Source organism: Phymastichus coffea, unplaced genomic scaffold (assembly GCF_024137745.1).
Source record: "Phymastichus coffea isolate CEN01 unplaced genomic scaffold, Cenicafe_Pcof_1.1 PCOF00007, whole genome shotgun sequence".
NCBI classification, from domain to species: domain Eukaryota; kingdom Metazoa; phylum Arthropoda; class Insecta; order Hymenoptera; family Eulophidae; genus Phymastichus; species Phymastichus coffea.
Window position 1 is genome coordinate 10162299 of NW_026706818.1, and position 27681 is coordinate 10189979.

General features: G+C 38.5%; 1 protein-coding gene across 1 annotated transcript; it reads left to right on the plus strand.

The window, feature by feature from the left end:
• The first annotated feature begins 238 nt into the window (after positions 1–238).
• Positions 239–27681, plus strand: LOC131669072 (small ribosomal subunit protein bS16m). The gene is made up of 2 exons (XM_058943669.1): positions 239–578; positions 27370–27681. Exons 1-2 carry the CDS (start codon positions 453–455, stop codon positions 27613–27615), a joined length of 372 nt encoding a protein of 123 aa, XP_058799652.1. The 5' UTR covers positions 239–452; the 3' UTR covers positions 27616–27681.

The following is a 27681-nucleotide window of genomic DNA, read 5'->3' on the forward strand; positions in this document are numbered from 1 at the left end:
ATAGAATAATATAGTTTATATTCATTATCTAATATTTATGTTGATAATTTCGCAAAAGTAAAGATGGTGTAGTTAAGATCAGTCAAAGTGCAGTTTTTTTGTCAAATTAATATATACAAATATCGAATACTTAAAAAGATTTGACCGTTCAAAAAATCCGTAAAGTTATAAATTTTTTCTGGAAAAACTAGGACAGTGCAGTTTAAACTAGAAACAATTTTGAATAGTGCAGTTAGAGATATTTCGACTTGCATTTTTGTTTTTACTAAGAATTAAGTTTGCCGGCTGGAGTAAGATGGGTCGTTCCTGCTTACCAGCATCCCTTATTCATGCCTACTCTATCTGTAATATCTCATGCCTCCGTCTCTTTGATACAATTTCAATAATTTGAAGAAATAACTTTGAGAAAGTACTATTCAATCAATATAGCACAGTATATTTAATGAGTAAATATGCCCCGAATAGCTTTTCAACTAGCCTCTGGGTCTGGACTTCTTTCAAAATTCAATCAAAAAACTATAAGATTTGTTAAATATGGTTGTACGAACCGGCCGTTTTACCACATTGTCCTGACTCACGTAATTATTTTTTTTTCTTTGATAAAATTATTAGCTTTCATATTACTTAAACAATAAAAAAGTATTACTTCTGATAATTACGTAAAATTTATTTGTATTATTTATTTATTAGAGTTACAGGAAATTGTTGTACATTAGTGATTTTTTCATTTTAATACTTTTATTTATAATTTTTAAATACTTCACAAATTAAACTTATAAATCAATACAGTAATTCTCAACTAATAGAAGAAAATTAAATTTAATGACTGCCATACAAGAATTACCAAACTAAACTATATTTCAGTTTGTTGAATAAATTATTAGTTTCCACTGTATAAGCACTGCCCAGTATATGCTATAAATATTTTTAAAAATTTGATTTTTTCTGTTACGAGAAGAGAGATGTTCACTAACAGATATAAATAGTATTATTTATTCAGTCTACTTCTTCAAACATTCAATAATTTATCATTTTGTAGCAGCTTGTTAAATTTCACTTTTTTATTTGTAACTAAAATAGGAGTTAAAATAAATTTGAAGGCATGAATTATTTTAATAAATTTACCAATATTAAAATTATCAGCAAAAACTCTGTACTTTATCTTAATACATTCACTATTATTTGAGAGAAATCTAGCTGCAAGTATAATTAAGGCATAGTTAATCAGTAACATTACAGATTAAATAAGTCAAAACTATTCTCTTAATCACTGTACTTATGGTCAAAGTAAAGTTCTAATGAAAGTATTTTATTATTTTACTATTTTATTATTATTTATAAAATTATTTATAAGAATTAAATTTGAAAGCAGTATATTTTAATATCTTGCTTTGAGAAACTTTTAATCAAAGTTCTTTATTACTTTATTGCAATTTGATAAAAGAAAATCTAATGAAAAAGTTTTAATATTTTACCCTACTTTTATCGAATAGAAGTACAATTTAAAGAAATAAATATTCAAACATTTTTCCTGTAAAAAATAGACATGAATTATACACTTTTATTTTAGATTTCTTTACAGAAATATAGCGGAATTTCTAGATTATCAATAGAAAAAAAACTAAATAATTGCTAATAGCAGGGGGATATAGACCAGATAGCTTTGTAGCATAACAAAGACATACATCTGATATATCAGAAAAATAAAATTATTTTCATAAGTCAATGTATCTAGACTTGTCCCAAGAGATTGATTAATTTTACTTACTTACATCTCTATGCAGTTAATTAAAGTATGTATGGAGAAGATTTAGCCTAGTCTAGTTTACTTAGTTAAAGAAATAATTTAAGAATTGAACCATCAAAGTTTGTCAGTGGTTGATGAGAGATGGCTAAATATCATCTCTGTTCTTTATAGTCGGTGTATAAGATTTTCAGGCTATTTTATGCTTCAATGCCCTATTCACATTCTTTTCATGTCCATAAAACTTAAATTTTACAAATAGTTATCGCTATATTTATAAATTTATGTATCTTTAAAAATATAAATGTAGGATCTCTGATTATTAATAAGAAGAAAATTATTTAACAAAATTGATAAAATTGTTTATAGTCACTTCAATGTTCTATTAATTATACAATTTTATGAGAAAAAAATAAAAAAATGTATAGCAGATTTTTTTATACAATTATCGTATCAATAGATTATATCAATTAAGTGTAACTATTATTATGAGTATGAAGTTTTGATCGTTCACAGTGAACGAAAATTTCCAAATTTCAAGTTTCAATTTTCAATATGATATATTGCTTCTCAGCAATGCTATAATGAGATAAACAATGATTTCACATCATTAATTTAATTACAACCCCTATAAACTACTTTTAGAGCAACTGGCGTAATAAATGTTAATGTTTTACGTTAACACTTGTTATTACCAATAGATAAGAGGCAGCACAATGATTTCCCATTTAAGTATAATTGTAATAAGAGCACGAAAAAAATTTTTCTGGTCGGCGCCCTCGGGAAATACCCCTAAAGCCAATCAAACAATCATTAACACTAATCATACCAACACTTATTAGATACCTAGTTTACCATAGCGGGTCAAATGACCCGAAATTTACGTTTCCTACTTTTATGTATGAAATATGGATGTTGGAAAGGAAATAAAAATATAATGATAATAAAATATGTATTATAATTATATGAAATAGTATTTTTACAATTTCTATTTCAAACGCAAAAAATAAGAGTTGTTTCTATACATCACATTTTTTACACATAAGTGTTTCCGTCGCACATTTCCCGGAAACAAATTTTTTACAATTGGAGCAAATTTTATTAGTTTTATTTTCTTTGCGGTATCCTATTTGAATCCTCTTACGTTTATTAGAATCTGTAACAGGGTTAGGCAACGATCGTTTAGTATTTGCTTTTTCTTTTGGTTGTTCACGGGCAACTCGAAAATCGTCGGCAAGTTCTACTGCTAGCTTGAGTAAAAAATCTTGTCTCGAGATATTATCTCCTGTCGTTTGCTTGTATAAAATCCAGGCATTTATAGCAGCTAAATCAAGGATATTGAAAAAAAACTTGGAGTGGCCATCTGCAAGACTTAGACTTTGTAGTAAATTTCCTCGCCATTTAATCGGTCACGTGTACACCAAATTTATTGTAATATGAAACAGTTTCAGGTAAACGCTTATTATTATTTTCTATTGATACAAATTTATGTTTAGAACTAAGTAAAAGTACCTTTTTATTTGACTTGCTTTTATAAATTGTAAGAGTACAATTATCAGAAGTAAAAATTTTCGAAGAAAATCTTGCCATGTCATCTTTCTTTTGCTTTGCAATTAGTGGCAGCTCTCTCTTGTTTAAGCGAATGGTTCCAACTAGGGTAGTTCTTTTTGCTAGAAGTTGTATGGCTAGGGATTTGCTTGTGAAGAAGTTGTCTGTGGTCACAGTTCTTCCGCAACCCGTAAATGGCTCGATCAGCTTGAGTACAACATATTCAGAGAGTTGTACTGAAGAGGGTCTATTTTCATCTTTTCTTAGATATGGAAATGCATTTATGACGTATTTGCTATCGACGTCCGATGCTAACCAAAATTTGATTCCAAATTCATCCGGCTTGTTAGGCATATACTATATTGCGTAAATCTACATCGTACTTTAGTCGGAAATAGCTGTTCATCTATAGTAATATTACCGCCCGGTTTGTAACAGTTTTGGCTGTTCTGAATGAAAATATTCCAAATCGTGGATACCATAGCAAATTTATCTGCTTTCAAACGTTCACTTCGCTGACTTTTTTTATCAAAACGAATAAATCTAAGAATTTCGGTAAAATTATTTCTGCTCATAGTTTCAGAAAAAAATTTGGGCCCCCATATATTATTCCACAAAAAAGAAAGTTCCAAATTATTTGCTCCATATGCAACTCGTGCATATAAAATTGCAATAAATGCAGCAAGTTTTTCTTGAGATAAACTCCAATCGGATCCTAACACTCTGCTTCTTCTATTGTGCATGTTCTTATATGGTTCATAATACGGTGGTCAATTATCAATGAAAATGCAGTACTAACTTTACCTTTCCTTATATGACGTTTAGCATATCCTGTTGGGCCTATTTCTTGCCTGAAAATGTTATGAAGTGGTGGTCTTCCAGGTGTGCCACCCATTTATATTTCTTTCCAAACAGATCCATCAATTGCAACATGTTGTTCATTTATTTCTGCTTCACTTTCTTCAGAACTTGAGAGTAATCTTCTTCTTTTTCGTCCACAACCGATATTCACAATATTTTCCTCTTCATTGTCAGTATCTGTAGATTCAGACTCATTGTCGTTTGTAACCAATATATCTTCGTATTCAGAAAATTCAACTTCACCAATTTCCGAAAACTCTTCTCCAATATTATTTATATCTTCTAAGAATTTGGACTGTCTCGTTCGTTTCGACATTTTATGGGTAAGTAGTTACCTGTATCATTAATAAAGCTATCAAAATAAAATAAAAACTATGTACCAAACTTTTCTTTTTTTGCTACCTTTTTTACACAAAAATCTAGTTTCAATCTAAAATTTTTATATTTTCTTGAATTCTTCTCAGCTATTTTGATTGAACTACTTTACGTAACAGTCTTTGCATACCCTGCTAAAACAAGGACATTGGTACGGATTGGAAAATAATTCAATCCGGTTTGTGTCTATTTCTGAATTCAGAAAATGACAATTAAAACTTATTTCATGGGTACTAATCCTGGCGGTATGTAATGTACTCATCGGTATTAAATAGGATTAATATTCAGCATGAATCCTATTCATGTCAATCGCTTTCAATGGTGATTTTTCATGCCAAACCAATAGATTTTAATTGTTTCTCATTTTTGTGTCTAAAATTGGACATACACATGCTTTGAATACCACTTTTGAAGATTCACTTTTAGACTCAAAATGGATTACGAATCCATTTTAATCCAACTTAATACGATTTTATTCCAATCAGAATAGGTAATCTTATCGATCATTTTTAATGCCAATTTTTCGATTTCAATCAATCCGCTTTAATATTTGTGTATCGTTTTTTTGTATAAACATATATATTCAATTTGAATATGGTCTAATCTATTCTAATTCTACACCTGCCAACACTAATTATCTCCATGACCTATCAATCGATTTTAATCCATTTGAACTCTAATACGAATTAAATCGATTCCAATGCCATATTTATTCATATCTACGAATTGATTTTAATCCGATCTAATTCTATATCTGTTTAATCTATCCGAATGCTAATTTTATTTATCACCGATCAATCTATCTCAATCCATTTAAACTCTAATATGAATTTAATCGATTCCAATGCCATATTTATTCAAATCTGTTAATTTATTCTAATCCATTCTAATTCTACATCTTTTCAAGTTATTTCAATACTAATATTATTTATGATAGAACAATCGATCTGAATACGTTACAACTCTAATTAGTGAATTCAATTGATTCTAATACAAAATTAATTCATACTTTCTAGAAGCTTTTAATTTGTTTTAAATGTGATGCATATAAATGATTCAAATAACGATTTTATGCAAACCTACAAATATACTGTAAATCCATACCAATTTTTATTGTAAAGTACATAAATAGTATTACATTTATTTCTCATTACAAATAAATACAAAGAAATTTATTCTCCTACTTTTCTATCTGATTCCTCTTCCTTATCGCTTTCTCGAGACTCAGGTACAAAAAATGGAGGTAATGGTTTCAACGGGTCTTCTTCGTCATCTGTCACAAGGTCATCTGAAGGTATTTCAGTATCTGACTCATCTACATTCACAAATACACTTTTGGAAAAACCTGTAGTTTTTTTAATTTTTTCCTCTTCTTCCGATGTCTCATCGATGTCGTTTTCTTGACTTTTAGGTTCTATAAAAAATGCATAATCAATTATGAAAAAGATCATATTGTAAGACGAATAGTTACAAGAAAAGGTACATTAAATATAGCCGAATATACCTTTTTTAGCCTGAGTACATTTCTGTGGCCTTTTCAAATAGCTTAGACACTTTGATACATGAGTATCGAATTGTTTCAATAATTGTTGGAAATTAAATTCATGTGTTGATACCTTTTTTTTATACTCTGTTTCGATCCAATGCTCGTAGAAATCTGGAATGTATTTATTGTGGTTACGTTATGAAATATTAATTCATTTTATTTTATACAGTGACTCGAAAAAAGGTGTATTAAAAATGATTGAATGGCATTCAAAACTACATTAAATAGCATTATTGAATCCATTTGAATCCATTTTGAGACTATTTCTGAATGCCATTCAATCGTTTTCAATTGTTTTTAATAAATCTTTTTTAGCAGTGCAATATATTTTTGACGTTAAACTGTTTTAGACTATTTTAACAACCTACGCTCACTTGCTTATCAAAATTTGTTGCGTAAAAGTATTGGAAAATTGCTAATTACAAAATGTATAGTCAAACCTTTGCATTTTAAAAGCGTTACTGTATCCAAACTTTGAGGCATTCCACATGAATTCGAATTTCCGGCAGCATCCTCAGTGATCTTGGCAAGAGCTCTGTTACTCGGTCGTCCTGTCAAAGTACTATTTTGCAGTACTTCTAATTTGAACATGCATCTTAATACATTTGACACGGATTGATATGGTGTTTTTGATCTGCTTACAAGATTACTGTATACTTCTGTCGCAAGAAATGATCCTCGTCCTATATGAACCTACATACATATTTAAAATTTAAAAGTAGTGATTACTTAAAGCATGTAATTTTTGAAAAATTAAGGATGCTTTGAAATAGATAAATTAACAACATTTAAAATGTATTAAAAACGCATTAAAATATAATGAAAATCCATTTTCATAAAAAGTTCATTAAAAACAATGAATTTGCATTACAAATCCGCATGAAAACGTATAAGAAATATGAACCAACAATTAGAACCATCATTAAAATGGAGGTACTAGAATGAATTGTAAGCTCTTTTAATAAATCTTCTTTACTTGTAAGAGGACACATTTTTTGATACTCTACCTTATTTTCGCTTTTCATCTCAAAGCCAACTGGAGTAAAGTTACTAGCATGACTGATACTATTTGTCATTGTGGATGATGATGCAGCAATTTGCCTTTCTATAACTAAAATATCAATCATTTAATAATCAAATTCGGTTTTTTATAACAAAACATCTCCACTAAATCAAACCAAACGTACAACTTATAATTTATGTTTTACAGGTCGAGTGCTATTGGCGAACTGTAAAAATGTTATTGATAATCGCGGAGAAACAACAAGATTCATAACCAAAAAGTCTACATTATTTCAACAATTATAAGTGACTATACAACAAACTATTTGTATGTACTATATAGCACTTGATCTGTTCATATAACATGCTGAATGAAAAAACACCCACGAAAATTTTCTGGACGTTCACTGGAAAAACCTCATATTTTATAACTTTTTTAATATTTCAGAAATAAGTTAGTGGCTTTGGAATGCTCTTGTAATTTTTACACAAGCCAATTATTTTATGATTAATTATTAAGAGTTTCTTTAGTTCTTGAATTAGCAAACACGCTAAAAATCGCGCGATACGCTCGGCCTTTAAAAAAATATACATTATAATGTATCTTTCTTTAAAGGGTAAGCGTAGTGTCTGATTTTCAGCATGTTTTTTTATACTTATTCGAAAAGAAAATCTCCGTCTTGTGTAGGATCACTATTACTTCGGTCGGGCGAAAACATTACACGAGTCGGACATTTCTTTTTCAAAACTAGTATAGTAGAGTATACATTCAAGCTTGATTGATTTCCAATGAACGACCTTAAACTATTGACTTATTTAATAAATATGAAATCCAAAAACCAAAATAAAGTATTGTGAATATGTGTGTGTGTGTATGTGTGTGTGTGTATGTGTGTGTATGTGTGTGTGTATGTGTGTGTGTGTATGTGTGTGTGTGTGTGTTTTTTATTAAAGAGAGTTGGAGAATGCTTTATGCACGTAACGGCCTTCCGGCTCGTCCTGTGTGGGAATCCCTAAGCATGGTATACCCACTAAACTCCCATCTCTCTATGTCCTGCCTGTATCCCCCGCGGGAACCACCGCTAGGCATTACTTCGCGGGGGGGCTTCTGCTATATTAGCCTTGTCTTCTTCATTACCTTTCGGCTGTGTCGTTTTCTTCGATCTTCATCGTCTTCGGCTATGTTAGCCTCGTCTTCTTCTTACGGCATCGATTTACACGTCTTCTTCCAACGGCATCGTCCGATCGTCTTCTTCTATCGGCATCGTCCGGTCATCCTCTGGACAGACTCCACCTCGACACCTACGTTCCTCTGCATCGGGTGAGGGAGTCTGGGCTCAACTCAATGTTCTTTAGGATCGACGTATAGCGTAAGGAGGAATAATGGATGTTAAGGTGTGAATATTGAAATGAATTATTAAAACACACTGGTACTGTATTATTATTAATATTATGTTGAGTTAAAAAATGAGTGTGCTATGCGCAGACGAGCACTACAGAGTCTCACGAGGTTTGCGCGCGCGTACAATGTAAGTGTAGCGAGGCGAGGAGCTGGCGATGCTCACTCGTCGAGACGTCGCGACGTTCTGTCCATTCGCGGGGGTGCATGGATGCACCACCTAGTCAGGGTTTTGCTTCTCACTTTCTCCGAGAACACTCAATGCTATTTCTCGTTGGAGAAGGAAAAGAGAAAGCGGAAATCTGACGACAAAAAATGCGCGCGCGGGCCTGCTGCAAAAAAGGCCCCAGCCGAAAAGGTTCGGCTGTTTGCACTACGTGCTCCATGAGCTGATCGCTTGTTGGACACTATAAAAAATAAATCGTAAATCAACTTCTCAGTTGATTTACGATTTACCGGACAAACTGAGAGAAGGATTGAGGAACATGTGCGGTGCAGATTTTGGAAAAGTCTGCGACCCCACAGTACCCCCTTGCCAGTGATGAAATCACGAAAAGAACGTACAAATGGTGCTGATGAACGCGTGACAATGAACGATTATCATAATACCGTCATATTAATTGAAGCCAGCTTGATAGCGCTCAGCGAAACGAACACGACGTGTGGATCTTCGGATAGCTGGTTGTTGTCCGTTGTTTTCCTGAGCTGCCGGTGACTGTTGTTGTTGCTGCTGAGGAACTGGCTCTTGTTGTTGCTGCTGAGGAGCTGGCTCTTGTTGTTGCTGTTGTTGGGGCTGTGCCTGGCGATGACGTATTAACAGGAACTCGTCTTCCTCGTCGTTCTGATGCGCGTTCTCTGGAGCATCTCCGAGAACAAAGGCTGGCTTGAGTCTATCTATGGAAACGTTGGCTGTGTGACCGTTGAGCTGCAGCTTAAACATTTTGTCCGATCGAGTCAGCACGAGGAATGGTCCATCATAAGGCATTTGGAGTGAAGACCTCACAGCGTCACGGCGAACTAAAACGGATTTGCACGTTGCCAAATCCTTGAACATACAGGTTTTCTGCTCGCCATGAGGTTTTTCCGGGACTGGTCGAATCTTCGCGAAGTAGTTGCGCAACTCAGTCACGAAAGAAGCTGGGTCTTCATTGTTAGCTTTTGATGGTACGAGCAGTTCCCCGGGAAAGCGAAGTGGCTGTCCATATACTATATCGGCTGCTGTGGCTGCGGCGTCCTCGCGCCATGCGGCGCGTATGCCGAGAAGCACAGTTGGAAGAGCGCGCGTCCAGCTATCGTTCTCGTGGCACCGAATCGCAGCTTTTAGTTGCCTGTGAACGCGCTCGATCATGCCATTCGCTGCGGGATGATAGGCCGATGTGCGCAGGTGGGTCGTACCTGTCAAACGGCTAAGCGCATTGAACAGGTATGACTCGAATTGTCGGCCTTGGTCTGTTGTCACTCGAAGCGGCGTGCCAAAGCGACAAATCCAGCCGTTGTAGAAGGCTCTTGCGACGGTCTCGGCCTCCTGGTCCGGCATCGGGAAAGCTTCTGGCCAGCGAGAAAACCGGTCGATGCAGGTTAGGCAGTATCTCTGTCCTTCTGACGGCGGCAGCACGATGATGTCGATGTGTACGTGCTAGAACCTGGAAGAAGGAGGTACAAAGCTGCCGATGGGTGAGTGCACGTGACGTGTCACTTTGGAGCGTTGGCACTGTATACATGCCCGCGTCCAAGTGCGACAGTCGGTGTTGATCGATGGCCAGATGTAGCGCTTCGCAACTTCCTTGGTAGTTGCCTTTATGCCTGGGTGTGAGAGCCTGTGCACGGTGTCGAAGGCAATTCGTCGGAAAGCTGGTGGCAAGTAAGGCCGGGCTATTGCAGTAGAGTAGTCGCAAATCAACTCAGCATCGCTCCCTGGTAAGCGCATTCCTTTGAGTTGAAGAGAAGTCTTGGAAGCTTGCAAGCTCTTGAGCTCTGCGTCTACTTTCTGTGCTTGCGCTACAGCCGTGTAGTCGAGCGTTGCTGCTACTTCATCAATCCTTGAGAGTGCATCAGCTACGACGTTGTCTTTGCCAGAGATATGCCTGATGTCCGTAGTAAATTGACTTATGAAATCCAACTGACGACTTACCCGGGGTGAAGCTTTTTCGAGCTTTTGATGGAAAGCAAAGGTAAGCGGCTTGTGGTCAGTATATATGGTGAAATCGCGTGCTTCTACCATGTGGCGAAAGTACTTGACTGCAAGGTAGCCAGCAAGCAGCTCTCTATCGAAGGTGCTGTACTTGGCTTGAGCAGGGCAGAACTTTTTCGAAAAGAAACCCAACGGCTCCCAGACACCGTTGACTTTCTGCTTGAGAGCTGCTCCTGCGCTGAAGTCCGATGCGTCGCTGAAAATCGTAAGCTCCGCGTTCGTTTTCGGGTAAGCCAGTAGTGCTGCTTGCGCTAGGTCTTGTTTGAGCTTCTCGAAGCTCGAGATTGCGTGAGGTGTCCAAGTAAGCTTGGCCTTGCCCTTTATCTTGTCGACGAGCAAGTTGTTGAGTGGAGCTTGAGTTTCAGCGGTGTTTTGAAGAGTGGTCCTGAAGAAGTTGACCATGCCGAGGAATCGGCGTAGCTCCTCTGCTGTTGTTGGAAGTGGGAAGTCCTGCACCTCCTTGACTCTTTCAGGTGGTGGAGTAACTCCTTGGCTAGTGACGCGATACCCTAGAAAAATGACCTCGACCTTTCCCAGAACACATTTTTTTGTGTTGATTACGATGCCGTAATCGTTGAGGCGCTTGAAAACGATGCGCAGATGCTGCAGGTGTTCTTCTTCATTGGCAGAAGCGATTAAAATGTCGTCCAGGTATGAGTGCGCGAAGTCTAAACCTCGAAGTACTTCGTCAACGAAACGCTGGCAGGTTTGCGCTGCGTTACGAAGTCCAAAGGTCATGAAAAGAGGGTCGAAAAGGCCAAACGGAGCGATGATTGCAGCTTTCTCGACGTGCTCTTCGGCTATTGGTATTTGGTTAAACGCCCGCACCAAGTCAATTTTGCTGAAAATCTGCTTGCCGCGAAGCTGCATAGCAAAGTCGCCAATGTGCCGAACCGGGTATCGGTCGGGGATAGTGCGCGCATTGAGAGCACGATAGTCGCCGCATGGTCTCCACTCCTTTTCATCCTTGGGTACCATGTGAAGTGGGGATGCCCAGCTGCTCGAGGATGGTCTCATGACGCCGCGCTGAACCATTTCGTCAAATAAGTCGCTTGCTGCCCTATAGCGATCGTGTGCAAGTCGGCGCGGTCTACTCCAGACAGGTGGGCCTGGGGTAGTCATGATGTAGTGCTTCGTGTCGTGCTTGATAACTGGTGCTCGACCGTCGGGGCGTGTGATGTCTGGAAATTCAGCGAGTAATTTGTCATATTTCGTAGCACCTGTGGAGACGATGACTTTGATCGTTGGTGTGTCACACGTAAACAAACGTCCTTGTGAGGTCAGCTTCGTCTTCCTGTCTATAAGCTGGTTCTCTTGCAAATCGACGATCAGGCCGTAGTGTGCGAGGAAGTCGGCACCAATGATTGGCTTTGTGACTTCCGCGATCACGAATTTCCAGTTGAAGTCGCGCCGCAGTCCGAAGTTGGGCGAAAGCTCTGCTGTACCATAAGTATGTATGACAGAGCCATTCGCAGCGGAAAGCTCGTAAGTTGAGGCCCTTGTAAGCTTGGGCGAAAACATTGAGCGCGGAAGTACAGAGATGTCTGAGCCCGTGTCGATCAAAAAACATTTGTTTGTCCTCCTGTCTGTTAGGAATAGTCGGCGCGAGGAGGTGGCCGAGCTGCTCGCCGCAGCAATTACTCGGCCTTGAAGTTTGGGTGCATCCTGCAGTTACCGAAATACTTCCTTGCTTTACTACCAAACGTATGATGGTACCAGCACATATCACTGGGCTGTGGAGTGTGTGTGCGTGCGCGAGAGTGAGAGCGCGATCTTGGGCGGCCGTTCTGTGGATTGTTAAGTCCATTCGAGGCACGGAGCGAGTGCACTTCTTGACGCAGAGCGCGAATCTCATCTTGAAAAATGAGACTCATCTGAGACAACTTTAGCGAGAGTAGTCCCTCCAATGTGCTGCTGTTGAGCTCAGATACCTGTGCATGCACTTGCGCCTGCTTGGCTGACTCGTAAACCTTATCAGCAAGTATCGAAAGCTGGTCTAAGGTGGCTTCGCTTTGCGATGCGAGGATGCCGTGCATGTGCGTAGGCAAACGTCGAAGCCACAAGGTGCGTACGAATGGATCATTGACCGCGTCGCCCGCGAGATCACGCAAATGCCGAAGAAATGCAGAAGGCTTGCGATCGCCCATTACCTCGTTTTCCAGAAGCTGTATCGTCTTCTCCTCCTGCGATTTACAGAGTCTTTCGATGAGCTTGGTCTTCAGCGTGGTGTACGGATTTTCGGCCGGTGGACTCAGAATGATGTCCTTGACTTCCTGTGCGGCTTGCGGGGAAAGAGATCCAACGACGTAGCTGAATTTCATGTTTTCAGCCGTAATAGACGACGCCTGAAAACTCTGCTCAACCATACCGAACCACAGTTGAGTATCATTCGGTATAAATGCTGGCAGGCGTAAGCCTACGCGATAAATATGAGCGCTGTCCGCGGCGGCTGCTGCGGCGATGACTCCTGCTGTCGCCTGCGGGTTTACTCCGTTCGGTAACATAACGCACTATGGTCGATCACTCACAAAAAATCACAAAACCAGGTCACTATGTCAGTTCTCACTCACGATGCGAGTCCGTTGATCACGTCGGGGTCACCACTTTAGGATCGACGTATAGCGTAAGGAGGAATAATGGATGTTAAGGTGTGAATATTGAAATGAATTATTAAAACACACTGGTACTGTATTATTATTAATATTATGTTGAGTTAAAAAATGAGTGTGCTATGCGCAGACGAGCACTACAGAGTCTCACGAGGTTTGCGCGCGCGTACAATGTAAGTGTAGCGAGGCGAGGAGCTGGCGATGCTCACTCGTCGAGACGTCGCGACGTTCTGTCCATTCGCGGGGGTGCATGGATGCACCACCTAGTCAGGGTTTTGCTTCTCACTTTCTCCGAGAACACTCAATGCTATTTCTCGTTGGAGAAGGAAAAGAGAAAGCGGAAATCTGACGACAAAAAATGCGCGCGCGGACCTGCTGCAAAAAAGGCCCCAGCCGAAAAGGTTCGGCTGTTTGCACTACGTGCTCCATGAGCTGATCGCTTGTTGGACACTATAAAAAATAAATCGTAAATCAACTGAGAAGTTGATTTACGATTTACCGGAAAAACTGTGAGAAGGATTGAGGAACATTTGCGGTGCAGATTTTGGAAAAGTCTGCGACCCCACAGTTCTTTACTCTCCCGCAAAGGCAGGGGAGCGCTTAGGATAGGCTGGCGCCTTGTTATCCTATGGACATAGGTGACCCCAGATCCTACGTTCCTCTGCATCGGATGGGGTGACCGCGCTCTACCAACTACTCTGTGGTAGTTTAGGAGCGCTTTTTAGTCCCATAGTCTGGCACCTCGCTCTATCTATGCATGATAGACCTGTCGCGTCTTCTCTCTTCCTCCTTTCTTACTTCGGTCAGCCGGTTTACCACTGACGTGGCAAAGGTCACTACCGTTTCCCATCCCTCTGGCGAGCCGAGCAGGCAAGCTCCGAGCCCTTCGGGACTCATTGGATCATTCCACTCCGTGCGGAAATGCATCCGTTCTTCAGCGAAGCGGGGACACACAAATAGGACATGTTCTACGTCCTCGTCAGTGCCTGGACAGGCTGGGCATTCGGCACTCGCATAGACACCGATGCGTTGGAGATAACTGCGGAAGCAGCCATGACCGGTGAGCACCTGTGTCAGTTGGAAGGTGAGGTGTCCGTGGCGCCTGTCTGTCCACTTGTCAATGTTCGGGATGATGCGATGAGTCCAGCGACATTTCACTGCGTTGTCCCATTTTCTCTGCCATTCTCGCATTAAATTTTGCGTCCACCGTTTGCTGTGGACATGTCTATCAGCATTGTTCTCTTCGTTACGACCTCCTTCACGGTATATTTCTGCTGTGTCGCATGCTAGTAGGTCGATAGGCGCTATTCCAGCGATTACCGAGACTGCAATGTCCGATACAGTTCGGTATGCACGGGCAACTCGTAGCGCTGCTGCTCTGCAGACTCTTCGACACGTCCCTCCGTAGCTTGCATTATTTCTTAGCGCATCTGCCCATATAGGAGCTCCGTAGAGAATTACCGAGCTTACGACCGACGATAGGAGGGTTCTGCGTGGTTGCTTTGGCCCCCCGACGTTTGGCATGATACCTGCCAACGCCCTAGCAACGTTAGTGGCTTTGACACCTGTTTTCGAGAGGTGTTCCTTAAACGATAGCCGCGCATCTAGTATAACTCCCAGGTACCTCACCGTGTCAGTCGACTGTACTCGCTTATTTTCCACCGTGAATGTGGCATACTTCCGAGCTTTCGTGCGGGAGATGAGCACCGCTTCCGTCTTTTCCGCAGCGAGACTGAGCCCATGCTCTTTTAGCCATCGGGCCACCACCTCGATGGAGGCGTTTCCTATATATTCTATTTCCTCAACGCTCTTTGCCGTGACCACTAGTGCTACATCATCGGCAAAAGCTATTATCTCTGTTCCCCTTGGGAACTGCTGTCTTATTAGACCGTCATATAGGACGTTCCATAGCAAGGGGCCAAGCACCGATCCCTGCGGCACTCCTCCCGTGATGTTGTATGAGTGTGTGCCATCGTCGGTGTTATAGTGCAGGATTCGGTTGCTTAAGGGGGTATCCTCGTATAGATCGCGAAAAATGAAGACAAACTTTACGAGGATACCCCCTTAAGTAGCTCGATAGGGCTCTACACAAATACAGCGGCACCCTCAGTCCTTCCATGGCTGTCATAATGATGTCCCATCTTGCCGAATTGAACGCATTTCGGATGTCTAATGCGATTACAGCGCACATGCGTCTTGCGCTCCGTCCTCCGCTAATGGCATCTTTGGCCAGGTCCACAACTCGACCAATAGCGCCTAAGGTTGAACGGCCTTTTCTGAAGCCGAACTGGTTTCCAGACAGGTCCCCCGCTTCCGCTATAACTGCCTCCAATCTGGCATGGATTACTCTTTCCAGCAGTTTTCCTATAATGTCCAACATGCACAGTGGTCTGTAGGACAAAGGCTGCTCGGGAGGCTTATTTCCCTTGGATAGCAGGACCAGTCTTTGCAGCTTCCACGAGTTTGGGAAATGTCCTTCTCGCAGGCACGCACTAAATGTATCGCGAATTATTTCCGGGGCATTCAGTGCTGCCGTCTTGATCGCAATTCCCGGTATCCCATCCGGCCCTGGCGCTTTCCAGGTTCGAATTTTCTTCGCGGCTACTATCAGTTCTGCTTGGGTTACTTCTGTAAACTCGGTTTCATCGTCTCTTTCCATTAGGCCTGTTTGTTCTGGTCTCTCCCGATGTCTTGGGAACAGATGTCGCACTACTCTGTCGAGGAATAATGGGCAAGATGGTGGTGCGCCACTCCTGGGCTTGATCTTGCGCATGACCGTTTTATACGGCCGGCCCCAGGGGTCCTTATCTACTTCCTCGCAGAAGTCTCGCCAGCACTGTCTCTTAGCTGCTTTGATGGTGACCTTGAGCAGTGATCGCAGCTCCTTATATTTTTCGGTCAGAGCCTGGAAGTTGGGCTTGTTCCGTGCTCTTTGATGGCGCCTTCTGGCTGTGAGACATTTATGTCTCAGGCTTGCGATGTCCTCGTTCCACCAATATACCGGTAGTCGACCTCTTGCGTTATTTTTTGCTGCCATGGATGCATCACATGCAGTTTTCAGAGCACGTGTGAGACCCTGCGCCTTTTCCTCCGAGGTTCCGGACACTGATGTTCCTTCGAGGGAGTAGAGAAATGACTCTCTGTCGAAGGTATTTGGTGCCCATCTCCTCTTGTTTTCCGTTGTCCTGATGGATACCGCTGGTTTGGTCAACTGGAGCCGGTACGTTATGGCTTGATGGTCACTGCCCGTGTACCGATCGCTGACTCTCCAGTTGAGCTCCTTCGTCAATAGTTTGGCATCTATGAAGGTAACATCCACTATGGACGATTTCCCCGCCTTGGAATAGGTCGGGGTCGTTCCTCTATTGGCTACCTCGAGCTCCAATACTCCAAACGCCTCTAGAAGTGCATGCCCGCGAGCATTTGTTTTCGCGCTTCCCCAGTTTACGGCCCATGCATTAAAATCGCCTGCGATGACTACCGGTAGGCGTGATGTCATTGCGCTGGTAACAATGTCATCCAAGGATTTCTTAAACTCGCTTATCTCTTCGCCAGGTGGGAGATAGCAACTATATATACGCATGCCAGCCACTTCTATCCACGTAAAGTTTGAGGTTGGATCGATCATTCTTGCCGATACGTGTAGGTGTCCGCATACCCAGACAGCCGCCCTACCAGTCACATCTTTCACCCAGTTCGGCTCATCGAGATCACAGTACTTTTCGCTAACTATGACGATGTCGGCCCTTTCCTCCCTTACCAACTGGTGCAGCAGGTCTTGAGCCGCTGCACAGTGGTTGAGGTTGATTTGGAGTACTTTAGTCATTTTTAGCGTGAGGTCCCTCCGTCTTTGCTTCCGTGCAGTCCGCTGCCTTATGCCCCTCCTTTCTGCACCTGAAACACTGCTTGGAGCGGTCTTCATCGCTTTTGCAGTCCTTTGCGATGTGACCATTCTCCAGGCACCGGTAGCATCTTTGTGTCGGTGTGAAAGGCTGAACTCTACAATTCACCCATCTTATTCTCAGCTTCCCGTTTTCAAGTAGCTTTCTGGCCGCTGCTACTGGGAGCTGGATATGTGCCGCTTGTGTGCCGTTGTACAGTCCTCTGATTTTTATCAGGTGTGGTTGTCTCATCCATGTCTTCGATCCTGAGGGTTTCCTTATCGGTCATCAGGTGGACTTCTGCAGACTTCTATAGGATAGCCAGAACTGTCTCTTCGATATTTGGAGACGCCGTCCCTGGTTTCCCCAGTTCAAGGAGTAACTCTCCTGCTCTGGTGCGCCGTATTCGCGTAACTCGTTCTCCTATCTCCTTCATGTTTGGTGCTGCCTTGACCTTTCTCAGAATGTCGGCATACGACGTCCCGTCCAGTGCCTTGATATTAATGGCTTCTGGGTGAGGTTTTCTTTGACTGGTCTTTCGGTGTTCTGACTCCGTGATTTTTCCTCTTCTTCTATCGTCATTATGCTGTTCCGTAGTCTTCTTCTTTTTTGTGGCTCTTCTTTTGGCTTCTGTCCACTCTTCTGTTCCGGGTTTCGACGCCCTTATTTCTTGCTCGGTTGTTTCTGCTTCGTCGGCCGGTGTCTTCTTCCCTTTCCTCGACTTTTTGACCACTGGCGACTCTATTGGCGAATTTGGGTCCCGCTTTTTTCGCTTTTTCTCTGGTTTGGGGGACGTTTGCGTCTCTTCATCTTTTGCCGTTTTGTCGGCATTTTCCTTCGTACCACCTGCAGACCGTAGCTTTGCGTACTCATCAATAGTACTGTTTGCCCTTCTGGCCATGGTCTTTAATTCAGCGTGGAGGTTCTTTTTCTCCAGTATGAACTGCACCAGCTGTTTGACCTTCTTTTCTAAGCTCTTGAAGCATTTATCAGCTTCAAGTGCTTGCTCCTCCATATCTTCTCTCTCATTTGGTTTAATTATATTGCTCATTTTGTTCCCACGAGTACCTAGGGAACTATCGGTCCGCTTCGGCAGAGCCCCGGTTGCCGGAGTAAGGCTAATTACGAGGGATTTTCGCCAGGTGCTCCCAAGGCTCCGTTTGAGACTCTCTGTTACCCCCGAGAGCCAACAAGGCTACATCGGCACGGGTCGCTTCACACCTTCAGCTTGGGGGTCCGTTACCCTGGACGGGGACCCTTTAATAAGGTGCTATTATCCGGGCCAGATGAGCCTTGGTTTTTTAACGAGGTTGATACTCCTCCCCCTCCTCCTTCCCTGCATCTTGAGTAGCAGGGTCCCGGGCTTGGGACCGGCGGTGGCGGAGTTGTGTGTGTGTGTGTGTGTGTTTGTGCATGTGTGGGTGTGTGTGAAGTCGAGTCTATTACAAAATGTTAAAATGTATATTGAATTCTGCTAGAAAAAAAGTATTAAAAAGGATTAAAATGGATTCCATAATCTCATTAAAAACTATTGAAACGATAAATTTAATCCAATTCAATAGTCACTTTAATCGTTTTTAATAGTTTTTCATCTTTTTTAATAATTTTTATCGAGCAGCATGATTTAATTAGCTAAAATATTAATCAATTTGCAACCATTCCATTTTTTGTATAGGAGGCGTTAAGTGCTTGCTCTAGTATCTGGCAAAGTTTTACGACATGCATTTTGCGTGGTGACCATTTTACAAGCTCAACATACATTCACATGAAGCTGTATGAATTATGTATTATTTTGATGTTTACATTAATATTTCACAGCTTTTTGTGAATATTGACATGTTATGTAGATAAATGCAGAAATAGAAAAATTGTTGTAAATATGAGATGATGCTCTAATGCTAAAAAACCGATCAATTCTTTTCCACCAGATGATAAAAATACCTTTCGGATACCCACAAGACACTCTAAACCTTCAGCTCAGCTCGTACTGTTTACCTGTTCTATCATAAAAAAAGCCTTATTGTATTAGTATTAACAAATACCAAGGTTCGTTTTTATCCTCTGAATGCGACTCCACTTTAATAATCCACTGTAAGAATAATTTTTGTTTATATTATATCATATAGTCTACTTTTAAGTATTATCAACAAATTTTTCACCACGCCTGCTCGTAATAAGAGCTATATCGCAATGATTCGTTAAACATAATGTTCCAGATTGTGGTACAATACATTGAACAATACAGCACAATACATTTGTTGTAATAAGTATCCCTATTAAAAAAGTATTATCAAAAGCAATTAAGATGAATTAAAAACCCGTATAAAGAAGTATTCGAATGAAATACTTGCTACTTTCAAAATTTCTTTACGACAATTCAATTGTTTTTCATTGTTAAATTGATTGTAAATATACAAAAAACTTACCAACTTGTTCATTAAATTTATCAATAACCTTTTCTTGTAATTGAACGTTCAAAGCCTTCAATTTTTCGTTTTCTGATTCAAGTTGATTAATTTTCTTTTCTAAACATGATGATTTCTTGTTCAACTTTTTATTCTCTTTTCCTGATTTTTCAAATTTGCTTGTATTACCTAAGGAACTACTCTTTGTTATATCTCTATGCTTCTGCTTCTCTGGATAATCCTAAAATTTTAAAAATTAGTCAGAAAGTTTTTCTCAAAAATATAAATATGATTTATATGCGTTTATGCTATTATCATACTACACTAATCTTACCAAAGCTTTGTCGCTTATGGATTTTAATTTTGCAGTAGATGTTGATGGAACAGCATTGTCCTGAGCAGAATTATGGGATAGCACACTTTGGGTTTATACAGAGGAAATTTCAGTTGATCTTGACATCACTGATCCATTAGAACTATTAAGAGCTTTGACGCAAACTTTAGGTATTTTGTACACAGTTGACCCAGAAATTGCATTTGAAGCTTGTCTTTTTAACGACTTGCTTTTGACCCTAGTTGAACTATTATCTCTAGTCTAACAGAAAAAAAATTAATTGTAATTAAATTCAATATCTTTTTTACCATCACTAATAATTATATGCACTTGACGAGTCTTATACCTTTTTAGAAGCCATAATGTTTTTCAACACTTCTTGTTGCATGTTCAGAGTGGCAGCATACTGTTTTCGACGTTGTTCCTTTACATAACATTACAAAAATTATTACATGTTCAACGTAAGAATTAAAATGCAGTATACAACTTCATTAAACAGTCAAAGTATAAATTAAATCTGTATTCAAGTGCATTCAAATAATAAGCTGATAAGCAAACTAGGAGACTAGAAAGAGAAAGAAGAAAAGATAGAAACGAGTTGAATGAATTACATCTGCGCAGTTATACATTTACCTTCTTTTTCAATTCCTCAGATTTTTTTCCATTTCAATTTCTTTGTTTTGTTTGCTGCTTAATTTTTTACCTTCCTCTGCCTCTGATGCAGTATCCACTGTCTTAGTAGCCAAGACACCTCGACTGGATTTTTCTGACAATTTGGATTTAATCATCTCTTTTGTTTCTGCGTAACAAATAAAAAAATACATATATATATATATCTCTCTCTTTATATATATAAGTATATAAATATATATATATATATATGATACATTATAGGTACATATAACCTAACCATATCACGTACATATTATTATAAATACTTTAAATAAGAAAATTTATATAAATACCTGCTAGGAAAAAAATTTGGGTTTTGACTTTCACGCCAGAAGGATCAAGAGCTAAATACTTTGTTCTTTTGTTGAACTGCTCAACATTGAAATGAATTTTATCAGTTTCAATAGTATCAAATTCGTCATTATAAGCCCCCTCCTTATATTTAACATACGCCCACATGTTTGTAATATTCTAAATTATAAATTTTATGATGGGAATGTATTAAATTTTTACTTAAAGCGACTACTGCACTAACAAATCTCAAATTAGACACGCGTTCAACGACTTTCTTTGTTATATAGACGTACGCCGTTGTCTTTCTTAAGGGAGTTGAGTACCTACAAGAATTAACGAACAGAAAAATCTGAAACTTTACAGAGCGTTAGAATGTAACAAATTATGTACGTAAACCAATTTTCGGGAGCCTAGGTGGGTTTTTATAAAAGATATTCCTACTTTCATTTTCGGTCGTTACAAGCAAATTGAACACGTGGCCTTATGCGGAGTCACAGAGTTTTACGCATAAGATCGTTGATATCTTTTTAATTGACGAACAGATTTTAATGATATTTGAAAAGTAGATAGATAAGATATCCTAGAATACTTATCAACTTTAATAACATAGAAGGGTGAGCTCTATCAGTAATAATTATTACGATAACTACTGTAAATAGCTGTTTTTAGCTTGTTTGGTTACACATGTGGCAACGTCGCATACGCAGTTAACAGTTCGTAGCGACTAAGTATTAAAATTTGTTTGAAAGATTGGATTTTTAATATATAAAATTTAATATATAATTATTCGTCTAATACATTATTGTAGTAAGAATATACAAAAAAGCTTTATTTCTATATATAGCGACATACATGTAAATATTGTTCCATGCAATATTGATACATGTGCGACTAGTACTTACACACGCACGCGCACACAAGTTAACAAAACGCGACGTTGCCAGATCGACTACCGCTGTAGTCAACCTGAGTGTTCAGCTCTTATGTTACTAGGCGGGTAGGTACTCAACTCCCTTAAATTCGTCGAGCTGTTTCCTGTCTGTTCCTGCGTCTGACTGACACTAGATTAGAGACTATAATAGACAGGCGAAGGAAGAGACTCGACAGACAGCTAGTCTATGCGTTGGCGTTCAACACTTTTTCCGCTTTGAGGATGGTGTGGCGTATTCAAACATTACCACCCTTTCTCTCTGGGCGCCATTAGGTTCCTTAGACGATCAACCAACTATGCCTCCCTCCTGGGCTCGCGTTCGAAATACATCCCACCCTGCGTTCCTGTATTAAGGGATTTCTCCCACGACTCACAGGTCCATCGCTTCGACATGCCGGGGCATGTCTCCCCATTGCGTTTCGGTCCAACCCGCTCACGCTGGTGGGTATCCGTCATTCGAGAGGTTGTTTTTACCCCGTTCCGTCCCAAAGTCAGATCTTTCAAAACTCTGTCGTTGGGCCAAAACAGGGTTCATCGCGTTCAAGTTTAGCCAGAGCCGTCTTTTGGCCACCCTTCTGGGTGTTCACCGCGTCACCCCGTTGAGGCGGAGCAGTTGGCACTTGCGAGGTCTGCCGTTCAAAGAGATCTCGCGGAGACTCGACAGACAGTCGAAGGTGCATAGTACGCATGCGCTTTGATGCATATATGTGTATATATATATATATATATATAGGTTGTGTATATATATGTCCGGCCGCATGTGGAGGCGGCCATCACCCGTATAATTTTTTATTTCCAGATTTATAATAGACTAGAGTATTTAATATTGATTTGCGAGCGATCGCGCAAGCAGCTAATCAAACAAACTTAATAATAAACACCACAGTTCTTTAGTTCGATGATTCCAGATTATTCAGTATTGATCATGTTTATTGTGTATGCTTGATATATATATATATCGCACAAGCAGCAGACAAAAACAATTGATAATAAAAATTGTAGCATATTAAGATCACATAAAATATATATATTGACAGAAGTAAGTATATATTATATACCAGAGAGTTGAAAATTACATATTTGTCTTATTAATAATTGTTATATCCCATTTATTTTAGTTGCAGTATATGTAACATATATAGACTCTCTAAACATTAAATTGCAATTTCAAATGGAAGACAATATTGATGTAAGCAGCTGCAGTAGTAATCATAGTAGCTGCAGTACAGACACCCAAGAAATCAGCTCATCTGAAGACAGCTGCAATAGTGATCATGAAAGTCTTTCCAGATATCCGAAACGATATAAAAAAATGTTTCACATGGATTATCAGCCTGGCAATGTGTCAGATCTGACTCGTAAAAGATGGACTCATCAAACCAATTTACAAGCTAATAGTGATGTAAATAATGGTAATTTTCAGCATAAATTGAATATATTGCATGTATGAGCATGTGGTACTAACAAGTACGCATTTAAGCAATTATAAACCTTTAGAGCCAATATGCTTAGTTTGAGAATATATTTGATACCATAAGCATCAACTATACGCGATAAGGAAATAGCTATGTACGAGTATGTGTATTAGTAATTAACTTTCTGACTAATACATAATTGATGCGGCAACTAGAAATTTCAGCCTCTGTTATTTATTAAAATAAAGCATGTGACTTTCATATGTATTTATGTGACCGTCATTAATAAATTAATTTATAATGCCATGTGTACTTGAAATTATAACCAGTTACAAATCATATTTCACGGTAAAGAGAGGTAAATTTATATATATATATATATATATATATATATATACATTTGACAAAAAATCCTGTACAGATAGTAGAGATAATCGTTCTATCCCTAACAGATAAATTGTATTATGTTTTAGCTTGTGAGATAGTTTTCAACAATTTTCAGGGCCCAATCCAATTTATGTATCAGGATCTAATCTGATGTAAATAATTCCTGAAGAAAATTTATTCATCACCTAATAAAAATCAGTGCACGCAACTGATACATTGTGTTTATTGTTTCGCCTTTAGAAGCAGTAAATATTAGTTCTTATACATACATTATACTGATTTCTATTAAATGAATAATTTGTTTTAATGAAGGAATTTGCATATACATACAATTTGATTCCAATGTAATATTATTTAATTTAAAAGCATCAGAATACTATTCTATCGAATTGATTTGAAATTGTTTTAAATATTCTACCTTTATAATATATTATTTTATTATAGTTCCATATATTCTCGAATATAAATTAAACACTTAAACAATTTATATATATATATATATATATCTGTTTTTTTGGTGTATTTAATCGTTAAATACACTCAATTTTGCGTTAAAAATTAAAAATGTCTTGAACGAAAGTTGATGATTACATTCATAATAATTAACTCTGATTTTCCAGTATTTCTTATGGGCTTTTGGTAATTAGTTAATGATTAAAACTAATTAAATCTTGTTTGTTTCCAAATAAATATAATCCTTAACTTTTGTTTAGTTTTTTAGTTTTATTATAGACTAAATAATATTTTTGTATTAGCAAGATTAGAGTACCACACACACAATTAATTTAAATAATTAAAGATGAAAATAGTACATAGAGAACCATCTATGTGAAGAGGGCCCAAAACATTTGAATGAGGCCACTCCCGCATACTCTACCTCCGACCAATTAGGGTTCGAACTTCGCTTACGCTTGAGACACTTCCCAAATTTTTCAACCAATTAACCCTTTGAAGCATACATTTTTCTCTCCAGGATATTTAGATGAAAATTTATATATAGGGGTTATTGAGGTCGCTGATCATGAATCTGACATTAGATTGTTCGAATTTTGCATCTAAGATGGTGGATTCAGAATGGCGGACATAGATTTTTTTCTATATTCGCTTGAAAATTTTAAAATCCATAACTAATGAGTTTTAGGGGTCACTGATAACGAATCTGATATCAGGTTTCCTAAATGATGTATCCAAAATGGCGAATTCAAAATGGCGGACAGGCATTTATTTTCTATATTGGCCTGAATACTTCAAAATTCAATGTAAGGGCTTTTAGGGCTCGCTGATAACGAATCTGATATCAGATTTCCGAAATAATATATCCAAAATGGCGGATCCAAAAATTCGGATATCAAATTTCATTTTTAGGGACTTCATTTCCATGAAACGTAATTTCTAAGGGTTTTCGGTCGTGCTGATAACAAATCTAATAATATAATTTAGTATTCTGTTTCAAATATTCTAGTATTTTGTTTTCTGATTAGGTGAATGAATCTCTCAAAAAAACAAAAATATATATATATATATATGGCCCTCAGACCCATGGAGAGTACATTCAATACAAAGTGTTTGGTGCTCATACAAATCGCCAAAAGGCCCTCAACCCCCGACCTACGAAAAATAAATAAAGATCGGCTCTTTGCTTCTGGAGTCATCCATATATTTGTTGACACTCATTGACTAAAATAAAACATAAAAAATGCAGAAAATAATATATAAAAAATAAAAAATAATATAAAATATAAAAAATAAAAAAAATATATAAAATATAAAAAATATAAAAAAATATAAAATATGAAAAATACAAAAAAAACGTAAATGGAGCTTGAACTCATCACGTCCTCATCGTAAGCTCCGGGTAATGTCGAGAATGAGTGAAAGAAGTATCCACTATTCTGAGATATTATACTTTCAAGTCATGCAAATAAGCATGTACATCAATCATATCCTTTGGCCATCTTGGCTGCAGAATTTCAGAAAACTAGTATGATATTGATTATTACTGAGATTGAGGCACTTTAGATATGAGTTTGAGAGTATTCAAGCCAATATAAAAATATACATATCCGCCATTTTGAAAGCATTATTTCGGAAACCTGATACCAGAATCGTTATCTGCGACCCCTAAAACCCTTTAGATATGAATTTTAGAGTATTGGTATCAATATAGGAAATCTTCTTGCCCGCCATTTTAGATCCGCCATCTTGGATACACAATTTTTGAAATCTGATGTCAAATTATTATTCAGCGACCCCAAAAACCTTTGTATACCAAATTTGAAAGGGATACTCTCATTATTCGCGTCAATAATGAATTTCTCCCCAAAAATTCAATTTTTTTCTTCTTTGTTCATTTAAAAATATTAAAAAATAACCCAATATATTGATTTCAACTACAAAATTATGTTTTTGAACTATTAATGAACTGAAAGAATACAAAAGACCCTGTTGAAATCCATAATGTTGTTCTAAAATGGCTAAAGAAGCAATAAATCAATGTGTCCATCAGGATGGACACTGTGCTTCAAAGGGTTAAACCAGAAAAATTTAAGTTCTTCCTACCCAAAAATGACAAGAAATTCAGAGTGGGACTCTCTCGCGAAAAGCATAAAAGGAAGCTCGTGAAGAAAAATAGGCAGTTCTATCCCAGTTCGTTCCAGTTCAGTACTTTGTAAAAAGGACCTCCATTTTATTTTGTATGTGCGTGTGGGAAATAAGTACTAAAAAAGTAAGTAAACTAATTTAATGAAAACCAAAACTCTAATTTGGTTCATTTAATTCATTTCTTTAATCATTTTTTCCTTTCTTAGTTTCTTGTATGGTTTTTTTTTATTTTAGATAATTACACTCGATTGCCAAGCGTGGTGTGGTCGAGTGCATATTAGATAGGCTCCCTGTTACATAATTTTATTGCCAAGAGTGTGGTAACGTAACGCGAAGCATAACTATATTGCCAAGCGTGTGGTATAGCGAAACTTCAATCCCCCGTCGCCGAAAAGAAAATTTCTCGCGATAGTGGTAACGCACGACCCAGTTATTGTCCGAAAGGATAGACCAAAAAATGCGCCTGAGACTACGTCTACCTCAGACGTGCCTGAAAAAATATGTTGCGTTAACCGACGTCACAAGACGAATAGGTGATCAACCGTTACGACCGATATGATCGCCAGTAAAACTGTTCGACCATGTACGCGTGAGCATGACGCCCGAACATGCAAAAAGAGGAAGAGAGAAACACAGACGTTTATCCTCAGTCACGTAAACCCGGCAATAACGCACCCGAAAAAAATTCTAAACTCATCGGAAAATCGACGATGCGCCGAAAGCTACGGTCCAGCACTAAATTTTCCTAAAACTCTCTCTTTCTCTCATACGGCCCCTCACCCCTCTTGAACTTTCTCCATTCGCCGTCTCTTCATCACCCGCATTAATCAGCCGTTTCTGATTTCACCAATCATCTCGTTCACCGTTCCTCAAACGAAGGAAATACACACTCATACATATACACTCTCAACTTGAAATGGTGAACGGACGATTGTAAGTCGTAAAACTGTAATTTTCTGTTACAATTTGAAGAACATTAAAATAAAAGAATCACAGGAATTTAAAAGCCTTATTAGAATTATTTTTATATTATAGTTAAGATTACGATTATTTTCCAGATGTTAGCGTTAGCTTGATAATTACTGTATTTCCATTTTATCTAGGCAATTAAATTTTTTTCATATATTAATGATGTATATTTTAACGTTATTTTGAATTATGCTATATTTTGCAGGTAAAATCAAAACAAAAAACTTCTCCAATTGAACAATTGGGAACTTATGATTCATGTGTCAATATTGATAACGAGAAACTTGTAGCTTTTGATAGTGAACGGATACAGTACTGGGTGGGTCATGGTGCTAGAATATCTCGGCCGATTTTAGAAATTCTGGGAGTTTCTGGATTTTTACCGATACATCCACGATCTTATATTAAATCATGGAGAAGGCGTAATGATCAAAAACTTAATAATAATTGAAATATTTAAAATATGTGTTAATAATAATCATTAAAATGTATATTTGTTAAATAAATCATTATTTAA